This window comes from Poecilia latipinna, unplaced genomic scaffold (assembly GCF_001443285.1).
Source record: "Poecilia latipinna isolate Pla-1442-1.1 unplaced genomic scaffold, P_latipinna-1.0 Scaffold1178, whole genome shotgun sequence".
NCBI classification, from domain to species: domain Eukaryota; kingdom Metazoa; phylum Chordata; class Actinopteri; order Cyprinodontiformes; family Poeciliidae; genus Poecilia; species Poecilia latipinna.
The window spans coordinates 71,719-92,086 of NW_015113794.1; the positions used below are offsets into that span (position 1 = coordinate 71,719).

A 20,368-nucleotide genomic window follows, 5' to 3' on the forward strand; every position below is an offset into this window, starting at 1 on the left:
GCACGCTCCGCTGTCGCCCGGGCGGGGTGGGGGGGGGTGGGGGGGGGGGGGGGGGGGTGGAGACAGCCAGCCAGCTCACCGCGGCCTGGCCCGCTCGCTAACGGCTACGTCCGCATTTCAACTCCGCTTCGCGCTGGTTCCCAGTGAGCGACGCATCCCTACATGTCGGAACCGCACAGCCGGTTTTAACATCCGGGGTGACAGCAGGGTGTGCTATAAGCTAATACTCCGCCTGGCCGCCAGTCTCAGCCGGACAGGCATTCAGCTCCCAGCCGTGACGAGACAGCGAATCAGAGGAAGTTTCTGCGCCCGCTACACTGCTTCATCAGCGGGCAGAGCCCCGCCACGCCTCCTCTCTTTAGCCAACACAGGATTAAACATGTCAGATATCTCAGATATACGTACAAAGTACTTGTCCCTTTTGTAATATTGAAATAAACACTTTTAGAATAGCTTTAAAATAGAAAAAGGTATTTGTGTTGTCGGTCATTTGTCTTAGTTGGCTTTCTCTGGTACAAGAAAAATGCATCCGAGTGCGTCATCTGAATATTTTTTACATCTTTACAGAAAGATTAGTTAACCTGCGCCAACGCGTGGCAATAAATGGAAAAACACCATACACAAACGTGTGGAGGAGAGGAGTTGGAAAGCAGGAAGGTTCTGCTACTAGACTTATTTTAAGAAATTTAATATTAGCCAATGGGTAAATATTGTGTACTGCACCTCTTCTACCGTTAGATTTATGTTCTAGTAAGCGATCCTGAATAATAAAAAAAGCCAAACTCAAATCCAGTTCCAACGTTTTTGTGTTTATATTCACAGATATGTAGGTCATTTATAGTTATACTGTAATGCGTGTTGTTGTTGTTTTTGTTTGTGCGCTTCATACAAACATTCTCAGCTAGATGTAGATTAGGCCATGCTATTGAGTTGAAATGCATTTCTAGAAAAATGTTTGAAGAATCTTTGCTCAGTGGCACAATGGATGAAGAGACAGATGGAGAAACAGATAGATGTAGTAAACAAATCTAATATTTATTCCTGTTTGGTTAAGTCACAGACAGTAAAAAAAGATTTAAAAATGTGCAAATTCAGTTACATAAAAATATACACAAAACATGGTTAATGTGCTGTTTGAACTTAGAGTGATTATTCTAGATTACTATAGTTATTTTTTTAAATCTGAAGTAAGTATTTCAATAAATACAGTATTGAGTTCCATTAAATACATAAGGCATGCTGAAAAAAAAATTGCTTTTCTATGTCCACTAGAACAATAACTATTAGTAAGAAGAAGCTGCCTCTGATCTACATCGGCCCCAGGAAGCCACAGCAGCCCAGCTGCAGGAGTCACTTTGTCAAAACTTCCCAGTCATTTCCCTCTCCTCAAAGTGGCTTCATCTGTAGGGAAACAAGAAAGAGAGTTGATAGCGAGGGAGCCTCTTTGATCTGAAATGTTCTGCATGGCGTCAGCTGGAGCAACATCATCGTACTGGCATAATCCTCCGGGGTCATGGGTTGCGAGATGACCTTTCTGAAGGCCTCCATCCACTCCCTTCTCTCCTGCTCCTGCTCACACATGAACACAAACTGCCTGCTTGGAGTTTCCATCGTGATCCCACAGTGCCACCGGCCCGACCTCATGCACCGGCCGCTGCTCTCTGACACGGAGTAGCCGTGGTCTTGGGACCCGATAAAGACGGCGCCTAGATCCACGGCATCCTAACAATTCGGTGCAGAGAAAAGAGTTTCGAATGCAACCGGAAGGAAATATTTAATTTGCGCAATAATTACTTTTTTTTTTTTTAAGCTATAAATACACTCCAACAAAAACATTCATGTGCATTAGAAAAGATTGGCTTATTACCAGTGGAGATTTACAGTACAGGAGTTTCCTGTTCACTGAGCACAGAGTGAACCACCTCTTCTTGAACGGCTCACGTTGCTGAAAAACACAAATGCAGAAATCTGATAAGGACAGCAGTTGGACTAGTCCAGATAAATACATAAATTGTGCTATAACAACAAACCGTTGGGCCGGTTTTCTCCATATAGCCCTCCTTCAGGCAATGAGTTGTTATCTGAGGTATTAGCTGTTCAAAAGAAACAAAAACAATACTGGTAAAATTGCTAAGTTAAAATGTATTGCGGTTTAAATAGTCAGCAGCTCAGATGAGCTCAATTCTATGATTTTTATGTACTGTAGGAAAAATGTAGTCTTCCTATAAACATAAACTATTATAGTAATAACATGTTTGGTTGGCATTGCTGTAGTGTAGATGGATGAGTCCAACAGAAACAGGGGAAGTACACAAGAGTCAAGGGAAGGAGAATGGTATGAAGTGGAGTGGCAGAGCAGTAACAGATGCATAACTTCAAGGTAGTGCCAAAAAGACAAAGCTGGAGATGTTAAGACTTCCGTTGGAAGGAACCGACATGGACAATGTCAGAAATGACTACAATTCTTTGTAAAAGTATCAATAACCCTGAAACTCTTTCACATTTGGTTCCTTCCACATATTTGTAAAGTGGAAGGAAATGATTCTTGTCTGCCATTTAGAAAATCTCTATATTAAAAGTACCTTTGAAGCAAATTCTTTGGAGCATCTGTTTCCCAGCTTTGCATGTTTAAAGAATTTGTTGCACATGTATCTTTGCAAAACACCTCAAGCTCGATCAGATTGCTCGATCAGATTGAATCTGATCAATTAATCAATTGATCAATTGATCAGAGCCATCCATCCTTTGTCTATAATCATTTATCCTTACAAAGGATAGACGACTGGATTGACGCCCATCTCCAGCGGTCATTGGGCAAAAGGCAGGATACTCTCTGGACAGGTTGCCAGTCCTTCACAGGTAAACACAGACGCACAACCATACACACACACCTAAGGGTAATCTAGAGTAGCCAATTAACAGTAAACAAAAAACATTTGTCATTTTCCTTCCACTTGATAAATATGCACTTCTCTTTTTGCCCTACCAATAAAATCTCTCACAATGTATTGAGCAGTGACTGTTTTGTGACCAAATGTGAATAAGATTGTATATAACCTGACAGAGGAAATGTTGAGATGTTTAGGAAAGCTCCACAGCAGAGTCAGTGGATATAGTGGACAGAAGATGGTGAAGATGGAGCTGCCACTAAGGAGGAAAAGACTAATATGACAGAAAATGTTATTAAAGGTAATGAGGCAAAGTATGCAGAGAATTAGTGTTACAGTGGAAAATGCTGTGGGTGGAGTGAACGTGACCTCTAAAGGAAGTAGTCAAAAGAAGTGGGAGTAACGCAAATGTAACCAAAGCCTATAAATTGTGACATGAGGTTTGGTAGTGGGCCTAATAGGAACACAAATATCTGTAGGCGAGGTAGAACAGGGGTTAAATTAAACTCTTTGTATCGAAAGTAACACTGTCTCGCAATACTGACCTATGAGTGTCAGTTTTGTTGCACATCCACATTCAAACAAAGTCTGCTCTACAGTCTGACTCAACATGGTTAATGTTCGTTTTATTGTGAACCAATGAAGATGACGAACTCTGATCACATCAGTGTTTGGTAAAGTAGAGTGAAAGTTGTCTCACATCACTGTGTTGTAGAGTGGGATGTTTCTTCAGGAGATACGCCAAGCGTGTGGCACGAATAGCAGTGAAGAATGATACAATGACCTGGAAGGAGTAAGAGATACAACAAATTAAGAAAGCTGAGAAGATTTTGTAAAAGTGGACTTTCTGCCAGGTCTGTTTATTTAGTTAGTATAAATGGAGGAATTTATATGATTTCTATATATTTGGATTTGCTCTAATCCCAGATATCTAAGACAAGTTGTGGAAGATTGCTTTACCTGCCCATTCTCATGGTAAACAAACAGGTTCCTTGTACGCTCATCCTCCAGATAAGAAATCTGCAGCCCATGAGGATGGCCGATTTTCTGTGGCTGGAAATGTGCGTTGAGATCCTTCATGCTGATAACTGCTTTGGCAACCTTGGACTTGATTTTCATGAGAAGATGTAATCAGTACAGAGAAAAATTCTCAAGAAGTTAATGTAATCGTGCTTTTAAAATGAAAAGAACTTACATCCTCCTTAGTGAAGTACCTGAGGGTGAAATCCTTCTGCGACAGCACAAAGATTCTCTTGAGAAACTGTTTGTTGTCTCTGCCCTTCTTCCATAGTGTTGATTCAAATAAATCTAAAGTAGGTACATTACAAAGATTATTGAAAATTAGATTCACATTTCAAAAGCCCCTGTCAAGCTATCCTTTCTGTAGATAAAGAAGGACCCAGCATCACATCTATAGTTATTTAACAGTGTAGCATACACAATTTTGTCACATGTGAAGGCAGGCTTTTAGACAACAAATTTTGCTCCCAGATGATGCTGCTCTCACAAGTTTCATGTATCACACTTGCACCCTCTGCTACAAGATCACTCAAATGCCACTCCAATCTATCACTGCAATCACCTAGTACATGAGCTTAGGTATCATCACCTAAGCTCATGCTATCCTATGCAGCCGCTTTGTCTGCGCTGGTGAACATTCATTCTGCTTGGTATGCTGAATGTTTGAAGGCGAAACTGACAGCATGGCCTGGTATATGAATAATTTAGTTAATCAATTGATCATCTGAGGGCATCCATAGAAGACTGAACTTTTGTCCTGAGATGGTCATTTGATTCTTAAATATTGAAAAATTAGACAACAAATTTAATGAACCCTCTCCTGATGCAGTAGAACTCTGTGAATCACACACTCTTGCTCCCAATACGCATGCACTATTTAAGGAAGAGTGCATCAAAAGAAATACAGTGTTCAAAGATGTGACAACACTTGATTTATTTCCACTGGACTAGACCCTGATAATGTTTTTTTCTCAATAAAAACACACATGGAAAAGTGTGACAACAGCACCATTTAACTTTTAAGTGTTCTTGAGAAGTTCAAGAAGGTCACCAAAGTTGTAAGTCTGCAGAAACTCGTTGTTTTCTCCCGTGAACTCCCGTCTTTCATACTTTGCACGGATCCATTGTTCCTTAAGAACTCTGAAACAGAGCATAAACACACGTTGCTTTGGGTGGCAGAAGTTTTTTCATTATTTACTCAAGCATTTGATCCATATTTGTGTCCTGTTGAGACAGTTTAGTATTAGCTTTCCATCTATGCTAAGCTGATGAGGTGAATAAGTGTCAAATGCAACAAAGGTCACTCACATGCAGTCATGTTCCTGTGGCCTGTAATAGAAGGCAGGGAGACACTTCTCGAAAAAGGCTTTAGCAACAGAATTCCCCCGCTCCTGCATGAACTGAAACCACACCATGATGGGTTTTAAAATGCTACATGTTTATTGAGTTTCTTTCAAATGTTTTAAAGTTAAATGGATACATGAAGCAAACCTTTTTTATTTAATAAATTAGGTTAAAGTTTCTTTCAGTAAATTATGGCATACGACAACAATGGACATGAACAACCTCTGAAAAAATTACATCATGTTTTTTTTTGTTTTTTTTTTTGTCAAAGCATCAGTCAAAAAGCAGAAGCCATGATTTTGTTTGTATAACCCCATTCACTACTAATAACTAGAAGTCATCATCTTTTTCATGACGTTTGACTCACTTACCTTTGGCTTGGCTCACTGACCTATTTAAAAAAAATCCTTACAAACACAAGATTATTCCTATAAATGTCCTCCATATAAAAAAAACTTCTAGCAACCATGCTAGGCCCTCAATGTTATAAACTCACTTGAACACACCAAAAACAAAGACTTTATGGAACATTTGTGTAGTAGGCTTGTTTGTTATTACTATCCATGTAAACATCCAGCAAAATATCTTCTCTGACTAGTTGGCAAGCAGTTTTATTTCAAAATTTAGAAAATATTGTATTTGCAAAAAACATGCACAAATATTAATGAAATCGAAATATTTTTTGCCCCCCTTAAACTGTAAGGACTCGAACAGGTACCATGGTAACCTCTTACTGAAGTCCCAGCCCATAACACTCTTTATGTACAGTTTTTGAACCGTCATAATGCCTTTGTCCTTTTACATTTTCAGCGGCTCTGTTGTAGGTTTCCTGCAGTTCTTAAGCCCATTGTCCTGTTGTCTCACCAAATCTTGGCCAAAGTTCAGCAGACACACTGTTAATAATAAATAACTAACTGAATAAGAGGCACGCAGTTTTTGTCTTTCCCCAGATAATCAGTCTTCCTCCTCTGTGTGGCTGGTATGAACTGTTTGTACTGGTATCTTGATTTTGGTTTTCCCTTAGGGTTTTGCTGTTTATCAGTGTTTACAAGCTGGAATCATTTTTAAGCAACCCCTATTCTTTTCACTATGTCATTTGCAATAGTAATTGTCATTTACTTTCTAAGTGATGTCTGTGGAGTCAGCTGTTTTTCTCTTGTGAAAAATCTTTAATGCTGATAATGATGGTACAATAATTATTTTTGAAAAACATTTCAACTTTTCCCACAAGAAAAATAACCCATAGGAACTGAAACAGCGTCTCTTTCACAAAACTGTGCATTCGAGGAAAATCTGGTCAGACACTGAAAGAAAAACGATCTCGCAAGCAAACTGGAAAGAAAAAAATATTATTATATTACAAATCACTACCTGCACTAATGAATCTTCCCAGTAGTCGAGGCGTATGGATTTCACTTTGCTGACTGTGGACAGGTTGCGGTGCATGCCCGAACAGTTTAGGCACACAAACACGCCAAGAGTGTACGAGGCCCAGTCAGGCTCTGTGAGAGTGAAACACCACAATTTTTACTTTGTGAGACGGACCAAAGCAGATGAAAAAGTTAGTATTCTGTCTATGTCTTCCTGTCACACAGGCAAATACTGTCTAAACTCCCCTCATAGTACCAAATGCTGGGAGTTATAAAAGGAACAATTGGGTCGTAACATAGTTATACAGGAGACAGAGCTTCCCTTAATACAGCTTTATACTAAAACGTGACCAAAGCAATAAAACACAACTTTAAATGCTCTGCTCATCAAAACATCACGTGGCTCCAAGCGACTATTTACTGTTTTCACTTTGTTAAATAAAACCATTACAATATAATCAGGAATGGATAAAAAAAAAAAAAAAAGTTTTGAAAACCTTAGTATGCAGTACAAAATGTCCAGATATCATAAATCTGAGAGGGCATACTCACCAGGAGCTGCACAGTCAGCACATTGGTTGTTTCCCGGCTGCTGCACCAGATCCAGAAGGATTTTGTTGTTTCTGCTCTGACTGGCCATAGAGGAAAGTTCGCTGTCACCCAGACAGCTAAAGCCAGAGGAAACAGCTACTAGGCATCAACTCCATGCTGGCTCCACTCTGAGCTGTTCTGCTCTGGGGTAGATAAAAACACAGTTTCTTCTCACTGGGCCAGTATTTCCTCTTAACAGGGCAGCATCATGAAGTTTATTGTTCTGCATACAAAACACAGAGGTCCAGAAATAACTTAGAAAGGAAGTGAAACAAACGCCACTTTGCTGCATAGCGATTGACTTACCGTATCAGCTTATTGGCTTGCAGCTCATAAAAAAAAGTTGGAGTTTGACTGGCAAGGATGAGATTTTATCTTGGTGGTGGAGTTACACTGTAACTGTGTATAACTATTACCTTCAGTTTACAGTATTCTACCTAAAGGAAGAATAAGGCACTAGTTGTTTTTTCCCCTCTGTTTAAATTTTTCACTTGATTAGATATATAATTTGTTAAACAATCCACTTACTTTTTTCTAACACTTCAACAGCAGAAACAAGGTATGAGATGCTTTGTAGATTATATGGAGAACCATATTTGGTATCAGAGCAGGACTTTTAAGGGACACAAACACACCTGATTAGGTTGAACACGAGCGAGTAAGGGACTGTGCATGAAGACGAAGGGAGGAAAGGTTTGGACACACTGACCTGAACAACTGCCTATACAGAATAAGGAAGCATCCAAAAGCTTGTTGTATACCCTGTAGTCAGAGATGGTTATATCATGTTTCACTAATGCAGCAAACATCATTAACAAAAGCAGATATGTCAGTTACCGCCAATGAAGAAGTTGGACTCTTTGCAACAAGAAATCATTTACAACAACAACAAAAAATGTTCACTGTTTCATTGAAAGACATTTAAGAGTCACATGTGGTATCTTAATGATGAGTTTTATAGTTAGAAATATGAGATTTATAGTTGGAAATATGACTGAAACGTATGTGGTAAACGTGACTACATCAGGTAGTTATGCGTTTATTATTCCCTGTGTAACTAATGATTCTCTGTAGGGCCTCCCTGTCAGATGAAGAACTGCTGTTCAACAAAGTTATGATGTGCAGAGCAGTGGTTGTGGCAATTTAATCTCTCTCTCTCAGAGTTCTCAGGAAGGACAGTCATTGAGGGTAGGAAATGTGTTTTCCCAGAAACTTGAACGTTGATATTCTCTCATCTTTTTTCACATTTATTTACAAAAACAGATGGGACTGTTTTCCGAAAATCAGTGAGCACCTTTTTTGTCTTGGTTTTCAGGGCCGTCTTTGAGCTTCGGGACTGTGGGGTTCCATTAATGCAAAAATATGTTTATATATGCAAGGTACGCAATGTGCTGCCGATGTGTATATTTACTCATTTTAATGCATATTTTTCCGATTAACAATGGGTAGAAATTGGCCAACAATAATACATATTTTCTACTCGGGTGAAGAAAAGGTTTTCCGTTTATTATTTAGTTTTATTTTGAAGATATACAGACGTTGTAAACGATGCATTTCCGACTGACCTCAAAACTGAAGGTGACGTATTTCCGGTAGAGGTTCGCCAGGGGTCTGTAGCTTGCGCTTTTGCAAAATACGAAATGGCACAACGCAGCTGAACAGATATTGCTTTTAAAATAAGGATGATGTGGGTTGTGAGAAGATTTCTCTCGTCGGCGGTTTACAGGGGTTCGTATTTATGGTGAAATTGTGTGTTTATTTTATTAAATCACGTGGTGCAGTTCAGCTGGTTGCAAGTGTTTAAAACTTGAATGGGTAAACCTGGATAAAATCACCATTTTACCCGCTCTGTTTAAATTAGTTTACGACAGAATTTTTAAAGGCAGGCTTATGATGTCTGCTGTGTTTCCCGCTTATATATCTCTGTCCGCTGCAGGTCACTATGCCGGGCAGTCCGGACCCCTGCTCCGACCTCGGTACGGCTCCCTTCCGGCGGACCTGGAGCTGCGCCACCTCCAGTGCACCTGTTGCTGGAAGAGCCGGGTTCCCGTGGCGGGTTTTGAGACCTTAAACGCCACTCTCACTTCTTCTTCTTCCTCGTCCCTGTCGCCTGAATCCTGTAAGGACGACGGCAGGACTACGCTGGACGCCTGCTACACCTCCGAGCAGAGGGACACCATCCTCCAGCTCTTCAACAACGCCACCTCGGCGGAGCTGGCCAGCGTCAAGCTGCTGAGAGGCCGCAAGTCGCTCAACATCGTGGAGTACAGGACCAAACACGGACCGTTTAAAACTCTGGAGAGCGTGGTGAATGTTCCGCTGCTGAAGCACAAGAGCGCCGTCATAGTGTTCAACTCCATCGTGAATCCGGTGAAGAAGGAGAGGAAGGTTCGGATACAGCTGGCCAAGTTCATCAGACCGGAGGTGGACAGGTCTTGGTTGGAGGTGAGATGCTGGTTCAGAGTCCTCATGTGTCTAATTACGACAAACATCTTCTCCAAAAAAAAAAAAATGTTAGAAATAAACAGAACTCTCTTGCTGTGGGTTTATGTTTATACAGTGGCTTGCAGAAGTGTTCATGCCCCATGAACCTCCACGTTTTGCCTCGATAAGTACCAAAAATAGGGCTGGGCAATAAATCGATTTGATCAGTTAATCAGAAATTCTGATTACATTTTAGAAAATGTGGATATTTTGTGTCGCCAATGCACTCCAAATATAGAAACCCAAGGTGAGCAAAAATTACCATCTTGTTCACCAAGCAAATTTTGCAACTTCAATTTATGTTGACTCTGAATTCAGGTTAACTCTCAGAAGGAATGGTTGAAATAATAGCCTTTTTTGTAAAAAAAAAAAAAAAAAATTCTGTCATTTTGCATTTTTTAAGGTAAAAAATTAGAGGAAGGGGAAAAAAATAGGTTAAAATTGGAAATCTTATTTGATTTTTTTTTTAAATCCGAGGTTTTCTTCATAATCAATATTTCCCACCCCTACAACAAACCTCAATACATTTAATGTTCTACACCTACAGAGAACAGCACAAAAATCCCATTAAAATACATTGAAGATTATAGTTGCAGGATAACAAATTACGGGTCAGGAATGCTTTTCAGGATCACCCTATATTTAGAAAGTCAAAGGGAGCATAAAGCACTGTTCCCATGTCACTGTTCTTTGTGTACACAGGATGCTACATCCATAGTATCAATAGTATGTGGAACTAATAAAATCGCCTGGGCCCATGTGGACCGGGGGATGACCGTACTAGACTGGAAACAGGTGGAGTGTCCTAATTTCTTGAAAGGGACGTACATGGCTTCTTCTTACCTGAATGATGTGAGTGTGCTCATCACAGCTTTTCAAACGGTGTTATCTAAATCCTCATGTCCAGCTGAGTACAAAGGCATTTCCTTTTCTGCCCACAGGTGTCCACGGTCGTGTCCGTCTTGCCATCAGCAGATTTCTACCTGATAGAGAAGCCCGCCCTCTCTGTGCAGAACACAGCTCTGTTTCCTGTCATGGCCCACATGAGGACTGTGGAGGCCATGCTGTTTGCTCTGCTGGAGCCCAAAATCTCCCCGCCAGAGCCCAATATTCCTCCCAGGTCAGGAAAGACGCTAATTGAAACGACCAGTCGAGTATTCCTGCCCTTTGTTTTGAAATGTATCGTCACAACTGTGATACTTTTACAGTTATTATTGATTATTCATGCTGTAGAACAGCAGAGTAACAAGTGAAATAGGCATATCTCATTCGGTGTGGTACTCCAGTGGTTTTTACAGAACCTCCTGGACTTCTTTTACTGCTAAGATTTACCAGCAGCCAGTTCTGGAAAAAACAGCTTTTATTTGTAAAATGTTAAGCTTCAGACATGTTTGTGGTTAGAAACGATTCACAAAGACAGTAAACCTCAGAGTTATGAGTTTAAACTTAATGCTCGTGAAACTGGTGGTTTTTCAGATCAATCCTTTCCAAACCATTGTCCTCAAAATTGCAAAAAATTTGAGATGCAGCTTAAAATGAACGATGCCTGCCACATGTTTTGTGGTAAATGGGAGAGAAGGAATTAAGAGTGATGTGTAAATCGTCTTACCTGATTTAAGATGACGGCCAAAATGGTGAGAAAAGCATATCAACAATAAAGCTGGCATTTTGGTGGCTAATGACAACCAGTAGACACCATCTAGCTGCTGACAGGGTGTTTGGGAGCAATATCTGTAAAATCTTTTTTTTTTTTTTCTTTTCTACCATCACAAATGTAAAACTGGTAGATTTTGCTGAACTTCACTGGGACTTTTCCTGTAGCTGTGCTTTGATCACATGAGATGAAAATGTCGCTTTAGTTTACAAAGTACGGCATGCATTTTATTTTAAAATATCTACCGATGTGTATTTTTCTACCATTACCACGTGTCTCGTATCAAATTTACTTTTATAACAATCAAGTCAACCAGATTTGAGGATTAGCACGTCGTTCTCTGCAAAAGGCTTTACTGCAATCTACATTCAGTGAAACCGTTTGACGTTTTCTCGTCTTCAGCAGCATTAAAAGCAGAAATAACGAGTTCTCCTTCCCTCACCAGGGTTCTTAACATGATGAGGACCGCCGTGGGACGCCACTTCGACCTGATTGTGGGGGAGTCTCGGACTAGCGGGGCTCAGGTAGTGCGCCGGCTGATGACCGAGTCAGTAACGCAGAAGTTTCCCAGGATAAACATCCCCCAGGAACTGCTGGCCAAGTACAGGAACTACTTCCAGATGGGCAGCAGGAGAGGAGGGGAGGAGCTGTGTGACGCTCTGCTGCAGGCTGTGGCTTTTTACGAGCTCCTCAGTGACTCTTCCTGTTAGCTGGATATGTTTGATTCACCATGAACAGACTTCACTGCAGACTCCTGAGGTGCATCATCGGTCCTTTAGCGCATCCATAGGGTGTTTAAATGGGATTAATATAAAATTTGGTATTTTGTATTCGTCATACAGCGAGTTATTTTATTTCTCCTCCTTTTGGAGGCGTGTAAAATATGTCAGGATGGATTTAAAGCGCACCTAAGGAATAGTTTAACACATCTAAAAATACTTTTATTTATATTTACTATTTGCACTTTCATGAAGATAAAACATGATTAGTCATCTCTAGGGCAATAAATCCATCAGTCAGAGTTTAGGTCAAATAAATACGGTGAAACCTGTCGAGCTCAGGAGTGTTTGTGAACTTTCGTTAATGTATAATCCTCAGCCAGGAGTTGGATGGCAGATTTTGAGAGGCCTAGATGCAAACGGCCCAGGTAGTTCCAACACCTGTTCCAAAAACAGAAACATATTTTAAAGACTATTTAGTTGCATTAAAAAAAATAAAACTGTGAAAAGATTCAACTATCTCAACATTATTTACTTAAAAAGTAGAAACGGTTAAGTTTAGGACGGCATCAGTGACCCACCTGCCCAGATGGTGCTGCTGTGCACCGACAGCGTGACGGACGAGGCGGAGAGCCGGCAGGTAGTCGACGTAGACGGCCCGTCTGTTCCCCAGCAGGCTGAAGGACTCGCTGCTGAGCAGCTGCCGACTCCCTCTGGACCTTCTTTGGGACACACTAGAAAGACAGATAAGCTATGCAAAGTCAGGTACAAATGCAACAGTTTGAGTCTTCTTTTATACTCCTGAAAAAACAGATGTTAGGACCCAGCATAACCTTTACTTTATACAGTCATTGGCCGGGGGGGGGGGAATGTACACGCTAGAATTATTTTTCTTTTACTACCTTGAAAAAGTGTTCAAATTTAATCTCAAGTGTAGATTTAATGAAACAAAAACAGCAAAAGGTAATTATACCATTGCTATTTAATTATGATTTGTAAAGGCAGAGTAGCAGCCAGATGCTAATCAATCATGTATTTTACCAGAGACTTAAGTCTGTCAAAGAAATGTGTGATCTGTCACCAGCCTTTTAGCTCCTGGTTAATTTTGTGTTTCAAAATGCTGCAGTTTTCATCCCTGAATCAGACAATGTACAACCAGGGTGTCACACTCAAGTCTGGAAAAGGAAGACGTCTCGGACTGGAAGGACGTCGGGCAAGTTCAGATCGTAGAAAACAACAAGATCTCCAACTCAAACAATCCACACCTCAGTCAGCATGTTGAAGATCGTGATTTGGGAATTTCAAAGTGACTTAAATACTGCATGTTTGGATAGGTTGCCAGGAAACTGAAACAAGTTTCTCATTCAGAGATGCATCTGAATGAGTTCTGGAACAAAGTCCTTTGGGCAGATGACACCAAAAGTCGAGATGTTTGACCGTAATGCACAGCAGTATAGCTCGTTAAAAACATATGGCTCATCAGGACAAACACTGAATACCAACTTTTAAACATGGTGGTGGAGGAATGATGATTTGTTAACTGAACTCCGTATACCAAAGTATTTTGGAGTCAAATGTGAGTTTCAGGTAAATCTCGGCTCAAACACGACTAGGATCTCAAACACAGCAGAAAATCTATAACAGAGTGAATGAAGGTGAATTGGCAGGTTAATTTTATTTTTCTTTGTCCACTAAATGCATCAAAATCTCTCACCTTTTTCAGCCTGTAAACACACCGACAGCATGTTCTTTTGAGTTTAGCAAAAAATAGGATAAATACTTGAGATGTTGATATACTTAAAATGGAATAACACTGTCATTCCTATATTTTCTGTTGCATTTAAAATTGCTACCTCTAATGTTTAGCCCATGTTTTTATTTCATGAACATTGTTGTAAAGTTTATGCCTATCGTTACCTAAGGAGGATGGGTGATGCTGTGGGCCGGTTTCTATTCCAAATGCCCCGGGAAGCTCATGAACGTTTTGAAATACAAGAAAGTACTCTAAATAAAGTTATTTTTTTCCACAGTGCGGTTATACTATTGCACTGCAAGTTTCATTTTTACAGACCTTTACATACCATTAAATCTGAAAACTGTTTTGCATATGAAGCTGGGTGGTGTGGCGTATTAAAAGTGGAGCAGACTCACCTTGATGCACATCCAGGTTGAGCAGAAAAGCTGAGATTCTGACTTTTAGAGCAGCCAGTTAACAGCAGCCTCCTCTGCAGTCTGTTCCACTGCTTATCGTTCAGTTTCTGTTTACATCTGTAGGCGTCGGTCCACGCCTCAGTAACTCTCCACCAGCACTGCCGACAACCCAAACCTTCAGCTGCTGCCTTCATGTCCTGAAGCCTGCCCTGCTTCAAACTCCTGCTGTCCTCCTCCCTCGGCTCATCCGACAATCCGTCCTTTAAATCTGCTCCGGTCCAAACAAACGCTTCGGCCGCGTGCGGGCCTGAAACATAGTGAGGTAGCGTCGCGTCAATGCTTGACATGAGGTCAAAGAAATCTGCCAGTCCGTCCAAGCAGTCAGTAACCGCTTTGGCTGCACGTTTTTCAGGTTTGTCCCGGGTCTCTGTGAACGATGGCGCTTTTTGAGGTCTGCTGGTTAAACGCGACGCTGATGCGGAAGCCGTAAATCTCCTTCGGCTCAGCCGGGAAGATTTGTTGCGGGTCGGCGACACCTCTGAACCGAAGGTGCGACTCAGTCGCGGGATGTGAGGATTAGAGCGCCTCGGCTCAGTCTGCTGCTGGGAATCGGATTCAGGGGCTCCGATGGAGAGAAGGAGCTCCAGGTTGGAGTGGAGAAAAGGCACACCTCTTCTCCAGCTCTCGGACAGGATTTTGAGAAACTTCAGCATGTTTTCTTCAGAGAGGGGCCCGCGCTGAAGAACAAAACAAAACATAATAAGTCTGCAATATATTGGTGCTGAAATTATTAGATTAATCATGATGAATGGACTATTGAAATAATTGTCAATTAATTTAGTAATTGATTAATTGTTAACTGTACGCAGACTCAAAGAGGCCATTTGGAGAAAGAACAGACAAGTAAGGGCTGAGCTTTTCACATCATGATTTTTCAGATGCAGATTCATCCTTTGCTACAAATAATCAAGGGTTCACCAAATTAATGCTATGCTATCGCATTTTAGGTGAGAAAATGCTTTTTTTTTAAAAAAAAGAAAAAAAAAAGGAAATGAATTAATGGTGTATTTGCATATTTTACTTATTTCTAACATTGTATAGAGAAGGCTAAAGTGGTTAAATAAAAATTCTAATCATCAGAATAACCAATAACTAAAATAATTGTTAGTTGCAGACCTAAAAGGTGTTCAGAACCAGTAAAGAGAGCCTTCCAGTGTGTAATTAATCTTTGTATAAAGTACTTGCCTTTAAGAAATTAAGAAGGTAATTTGGGGTCACAGGATGGAGACCCAGCATGTGTGCGGAGCAGCCTGCTTGCCAGGGAGGAACCTTTGAATCAAGGCCGCATCCTTCTGCAAACAAAACTGCTGCCAGGTTTGTTGTCGTCGTCGGGGTTTTAAACAGAAGACATATTCACAAAATTAAACTTACGGCGTGAGCTAACTGGTTCTTCGGCCAGCTCTCCGCCCTGCAACCCTTTGCTGCCGTTGACCCAGAGCTGCAGCTGCAGCAGGCTGCGTCTCACGTCGCCGCATGCGAGTTTGAAGAGGCTGCTGGCATCGTCTGGAGGCAGCTGGAAGTTTTCAGCCAGACACACCAGCTGCAGATAACTACAGACATTCGCCTTCAAAACAAAGACAGTATTTTTATTTATTTATTTTTTAAGATTTTGCTTCCTAGATGGAGACTCATTACTTAACTGTGCAAGAATTGAGGAGATAGAAGAGCTTTTTATGTGTTTTTGAAATCAATTGCAGCTGCAGACATGCACGATGCTGTGTATAATGTAACTTACTGATGGTGGAGTTTTGAAAGTTATTTCATCCAGGTTGCAGCCAAATCTCTCTTTGAATGAGGGATCTAAGGAAAACATACAAACATGCATTTAAAGAAACTCAATACGTTTGATCAGAAGTTTAGATCCGTCCATTATGGACAAGAATGTCATTCACTCACACCTTTAAATTAATCTTTTTCCAGCCTAGATGAGTCAACAAAAACTTTAATGATTTTTACAAACACAAAGACAGAGAGAGACAGAGTGCAGCTGAATATGCCGAGGCAGCAGTAAAGACAGCAAGGTCATCTAGCTGATACCACACACAGCTGAGGCATAAACAACTCAGGTGAATCACACACACTTGGAGAGCATGATTCTCTCTTGATCAGAACAGTGTTCAATCTTAATTGATCATATGAAGCGTCAATAATTGTCTAATTAGGAAAGGAAACTACAGTACCTTATAAATTTTTTTTTTTTTTTTTACAATATTTTTGGTTTATTTAGAGAAAATTTTTTTATTTTTTTATTTTTCAAAGTCATTTTTACTATATTATTCATACATCTATAAATATCAATTTCAAACTAAATATTTAATTCATAAGTAAAATATTTAATTTAGTATGAACGTTTGTTTGCTAGCTAAATGTATGAAAACTCTTGAACTGTGCTTGAAAGTTTGGACAACACTGTGAAAACAACCAATTTGCAGAAAGTTTGTTTGCTTACAGGATTTAGCAACATTTTATAACAGCTGTACGTTTAATTTTGACAGTGTGCAATAAAATGCAACCTTTTGCACACAACGTTGGTTTTGAAATTTGAAAATTGTTTTGTTGTTTGATCACTCCACCGTGGAAAATGTTAAAACCCCTAAATTTAGATTGCATCACACCCATGTTGAGTGTTACAGAAAGTTTTTCCAATGACGCCGTCCTCTAAACGAGCAAGTAGGTTATTTAAAATAAAGAGATTAAAAATCAAACTTACCATTAGTGGTCATGACGACGGGTCGTTTTGTGGTGGTCATGAAGGCCTTTATGGCTGTCAGGAAGCCAACATCGTCGTCAAACACCACATCAACCTGTTAGAGCAGAATGTTGCAAATAAAAAATAAAAAGCAACTAAAACCAGGCATTTAATAACACAGAAAGAAAAGTTTTACCTCCTCAAACAGAATGAGTGACGTGGCTGTCTTCTTGTTGTGTGGCACCTCTTGATCGCATCCCGCTGAGGAGTACTCCGCTGCCTCCGTCTTTGCTTTTCCAGTTTTCGCCTTAAAGTATCGAGCCAAAGTGACAGTGGCTGGCTTGGCTCTGAATTTACGACTAGACGAGTTTCGCGCTGCACGCTTCTTGGACGTGGAGACGATGTTTTTGGGAAATTGTAATTTTGCTGGAAAACAAGAGCATTAAGAAAATCAGGAAAAAGACTTACTGTTGCTGCTGACTAAGTCTCCAAGAACAGTTGCATTTTAAATAAACTCTTAGAGCATTGTGCACATTCAAACTAACTGATTTTTTTCTTTAAGGCATGGCTGCCATCAACTTCTTGATTTTTTTTTTTTTTTCTTCATTTCATATCATAATTAACAAACTAAAAACATTTCTTTGTGAGGGGGAACCTCCCCCCCTCCACTTCTGTGTAGAAACAGTTCTGGTTGTACATGAGTGCAACCAAAACCGTACCTGGTAAGGTCTCAGGTTTAGGAGTACAGCTGTTTGCACTATAGTTGTTGAAGTACGCAGGCTTCAGTGGGTCTTCCCCTGGAATCTCCACGAGATGAGACTGTGTGGTTTCCTTCAGCTGAGACAGAACATGGCGGCCGCTGCGCTGCGAGGAGCAGTTCACCTCAAACACCTGTCGTTTAAAAGGGCGACAACAAAGTTTCACAATGTCTTCTTAAAATGATGCAATAATTCCTCTGTGGAAAGACTTAGAAGTGGAAAGATTAAAAAAAAAAAAAAAAAAAAAAGGAGTCCACAGTGGTTTGCACCAATCAGCTTTAAGCCTAATAAACAAGCTGATGGTAAATCCCCACCTTGAAGCCGAGCTCCTGAGCGCAGGCGTACACAGCAGCCGTCTTGCCCACACCTGAGGGTCCTGACAGCAGCATGGCTTTACCCAGAGGCTCCGCTCCCCTGTCCTCCAACCCAGCCTCACCCTGGAAGTCTCCACAGTCCCACGAACCTGCTCAAGTTGGTATTAGGAAAATGTCGTCAGAATGTTTCCAAAACATAAAAACAAGAAATCACATTAAATCAAACTAAACTTTGAGAATAAAGGCAGAAAAGAAAGACCCCCACCGTTTTCGTCTCGTTTCCTTTCTGCCATTTGACTCCGCTCGTCACCGTCAGCTCTTCGCTTCCAGTTCTTCAACCAGCTGCTCAAAAACAGAAAGAAAAAGGGGGGTGGGGGGGAAAGAAGTATTTACCATAAGAACTTTATTTGATGGCAGGGGTCAGGACAGACTTAAACGAACCTGTGCAGCTTATTCACCGAGACAGAATTACCGATGATTTCACTGGAATGTTGAGGAACATACTTGTCGGTCCAGAGAACGTCCTCAAAAGAGGAATCTAGAAAAAAAAACAAAAAAAAAAACATGGGGGATCATTGTACAAATTCAAAGTAGACCCTCTCTTTGAATATCAGGACTTTTAAATGATTCAAATTCAAATCTAACTTCAGTTGAACTACAAGTCACACCAGATTTCACACCGTCAGCATTTATCAACAAAAACAAAGCTGGACTGAAAAGCTGTGGTTGACAAACTGAGTACACCTTTATTTATGTGCATGATTTTAGAGGTAAAGTAGGACGTAGGCATTGCAGTGACCCAGCCAAAGTAACACACCTTGGGCTGATTAAAAAGCGTAGACAAAATAGCAATAAATTCATACATAATCGGCAAAAAAAGAGGCTTAATTTAATAGATGAGTGTGTAATCTGTTCCATTATAAAGAGCAGATCAAGTTCATCATGTCCTGATTTGTAAAATCCAAGAATTGATAGAGAGTGTACTTTCTTTTCACTGATCTATTGTGAAAACCGATCAGAATAAAGCAGGGTTTACCTCCTCGATCCTCTTCAGAGCTCTTTATCAGCTCAGTCGCTGGCGTGGTGAGGTTCATCCATCCAGGGTTTGTATGACAGCTGTTTTCCAGACCTCCTGGACTCAGCTCGTGTCCCTTGGGCCCCATCTTCTCATCCTGTCCCGACAGGGGACAATGTCCCCCAGCTGAGGGGTCAGACCGCAAACGTTTTGGTAGCCTTTGAGAAACTTCAGGTCCTCTTCTCCTTTTCTCCTTTTGCATTGAATCTGGATGGAGGGAATGCTCTCAAATGAAAAAAAAAATGCAATAAAATAATAGAAATAAGTGCACATTCTGGTAAACAACGCTGGGAAACCTCACCTGCAGGCTCTGACTCGTGCAGCCTCTGGCTCCCTTTCTTCAGTAAAGTGCTGAAAACTGTTGAAACTGGAAAAGCTGGATTTGACTTTTGGATTGCTTTCAGGCAGCTTTCCAGATGTGAAGCAGGGAGCTGCTGTTCCCTGCAGCTGACAGGTCCACGTCTGCCTGTCAGATGAGGCAGTTGGCTCTGCACGTCATCACTCTGAGAAGGGGACATTGACTTGTGTTCAGTCTGATAAGACCCGCCATCTGAACGTCCTTTAATCTTCGCGTGCTGATTCGTACGTAAGAAAATCGGAGCTATTTTAAATCCTTTGCAGAGTGAGCTCTCTCTCTCCTCGCTGCCAGCTGCTGAGGGCTTTTCCTGCGAGGTTCCACCGTCAGAGCAGCCGCCGTCTGATAACACGATAACTGCAGTTCCCACATGGCGATGATGCCCGTCTTTGTTTTGCTTGGTTTTATTGCGCTTGAGTTTGTTTCGCTTCATCTGAACTACATCGGTCTATAGGGGTCTGCAGCCGTTTTGTATTTGGCGCTCAGTTATGACTCGACACACGGCGCCGACGTCAAGTTATGCGACGTAAATATAAATATATCGGCATATCTTCATGTGACATAGCGAAGCTGGCTACCTAACACTGTTTGCCTCTAAGTAAACAAGTTATTTTAAAGTGTATTAACGTTTTAACGTATTGAATTTGTAGGCATTATATTATTTTAACACCGCGGGGACGCTTTAAGCGTGACGCAGCCAGAGATCGTCTATTCAGAAAGAAGCTTTCAGAACTACAGTGCCTTAGCAAAAGCGTGAAGGGCCACATTTTGTAACCTTATATCAACTGACTTAACTGTCTTTAACCGAGACAATCATTGGTCAAGAAAAAGCAAATAATACATTGCTTTATTTAAATAGAAATCCATAGTCCAATTTGCATTCAGCTCCCGTTACT

General features: G+C 40.8%; 3 protein-coding genes across 7 annotated transcripts; 1 reads left to right on the plus strand and 2 right to left on the minus strand.

The window, feature by feature from the left end:
- Window positions 1-1,014: 1,014 nt before the first annotated feature.
- Window positions 1,015-7,488, minus strand: LOC106960357 (arf-GAP with dual PH domain-containing protein 2-like). Of its 2 annotated transcripts, XM_015053421.1 has the most exons (11): window positions 7,175-7,484; window positions 6,624-6,754; window positions 5,217-5,308; window positions 4,960-5,048; window positions 4,084-4,196; window positions 3,849-3,995; window positions 3,589-3,672; window positions 2,031-2,093; window positions 1,868-1,945; window positions 1,494-1,722; window positions 1,015-1,401 (listed from the first exon to the last, which is right to left on the minus strand). In XM_015053421.1, exons 1-11 carry the CDS (start codon window positions 7,260-7,262, stop codon window positions 1,373-1,375), a joined length of 1,143 nt encoding a protein of 380 aa, XP_014908907.1. In that variant the 5' UTR covers window positions 7,263-7,484; the 3' UTR covers window positions 1,015-1,372. The 2 variants fall into 2 exon arrangements, with proteins under 2 accessions (XP_014908907.1, XP_014908906.1); XM_015053420.1 differs by having other exon boundaries at window positions 1,015-1,722; window positions 7,175-7,488.
- Window positions 7,489-8,769: 1,281 nt separating this feature from the next.
- tefm (transcription elongation factor, mitochondrial) lies at window positions 8,770-12,404 on the plus strand. The gene is made up of 5 exons (XM_015053432.1): window positions 8,770-8,941; window positions 9,150-9,658; window positions 10,400-10,549; window positions 10,639-10,817; window positions 11,797-12,404. The coding sequence occupies exons 1-5, from the start codon at window positions 8,896-8,898 to the stop codon at window positions 12,059-12,061; spliced, it is 1,149 nt and encodes a 382-aa protein (XP_014908918.1). The 5' UTR covers window positions 8,770-8,895; the 3' UTR covers window positions 12,062-12,404.
- Window positions 12,275-19,997, minus strand: atad5b (ATPase family AAA domain containing 5b). 4 transcript variants are annotated; one of them, XM_015053431.1, is made up of 14 exons: window positions 19,419-19,997; window positions 19,079-19,324; window positions 18,484-18,580; window positions 18,305-18,384; window positions 18,043-18,191; window positions 17,690-17,861; window positions 17,167-17,396; window positions 16,992-17,085; window positions 16,017-16,081; window positions 15,653-15,845; window positions 15,467-15,585; window positions 14,222-14,958; window positions 12,652-12,804; window positions 12,275-12,511 (listed from the first exon to the last, which is right to left on the minus strand). In XM_015053431.1, exons 1-14 carry the CDS (start codon window positions 19,903-19,905, stop codon window positions 12,409-12,411), a joined length of 2,925 nt encoding a protein of 974 aa, XP_014908917.1. In that variant the 5' UTR covers window positions 19,906-19,997; the 3' UTR covers window positions 12,275-12,408. The 4 variants fall into 4 exon arrangements, with proteins under 4 accessions (XP_014908917.1, XP_014908915.1, XP_014908914.1 ...); XM_015053429.1 differs by having other exon boundaries at window positions 18,308-18,384; window positions 19,079-19,342; window positions 19,419-19,995; XM_015053428.1 differs by having other exon boundaries at window positions 19,079-19,342; window positions 19,419-19,995.
- Between the last annotated feature and the right edge of the window lie 371 nt (window positions 19,998-20,368).

Excerpts from the sequence above, each read along its gene's own strand:
- LOC106960357 (XM_015053420.1), bottom strand. The coding sequence starts at position 7,262 with ATGGCCAGTCAGAGCAGAAACAACAAAATCCTTCTGGATCTGGTGCAG. Across the intron at positions 6,755-7,174 it reads TGCTGACTGTGCAGCTCCTG|AGCCTGACTGGGCCTCGTAC; the intron begins GTGAGTATGCCC and ends TCACTCTCACAG. Across the intron at positions 4,197-4,959 it reads TCTGCAGACTTACAACTTTG|ATTTATTTGAATCAACACTA; the intron begins GTGACCTTCTTG and ends TACCTACTTTAG.
- tefm (XM_015053432.1), top strand. The coding sequence starts at position 8,896 with ATGATGTGGGTTGTGAGAAGATTTCTCTCGTCGGCGGTTTACAGGG. Across the intron at positions 8,942-9,149 it reads CTCGTCGGCGGTTTACAGGG|GTCACTATGCCGGGCAGTCC; the intron begins GTTCGTATTTAT and ends TGTCCGCTGCAG. Across the intron at positions 10,550-10,638 it reads CTTCTTCTTACCTGAATGAT|GTGTCCACGGTCGTGTCCGT; the intron begins GTGAGTGTGCTC and ends TTCTGCCCACAG.
- atad5b (XM_015053428.1), bottom strand. The coding sequence starts at position 19,905 with ATGAAGCGAAACAAACTCAAGCGCAATAAAACCAAGCAAAACAAAGAC. Across the intron at positions 18,581-19,078 it reads CTCTGAAGAGGATCGAGGAG|ATTCCTCTTTTGAGGACGTT; the intron begins GTAAACCCTGCT and ends TTTTTTTTCTAG. Across the intron at positions 17,086-17,166 it reads CACTCATTCTGTTTGAGGAG|GTTGATGTGGTGTTTGACGA; the intron begins GTAAAACTTTTC and ends CTGCTCTAACAG.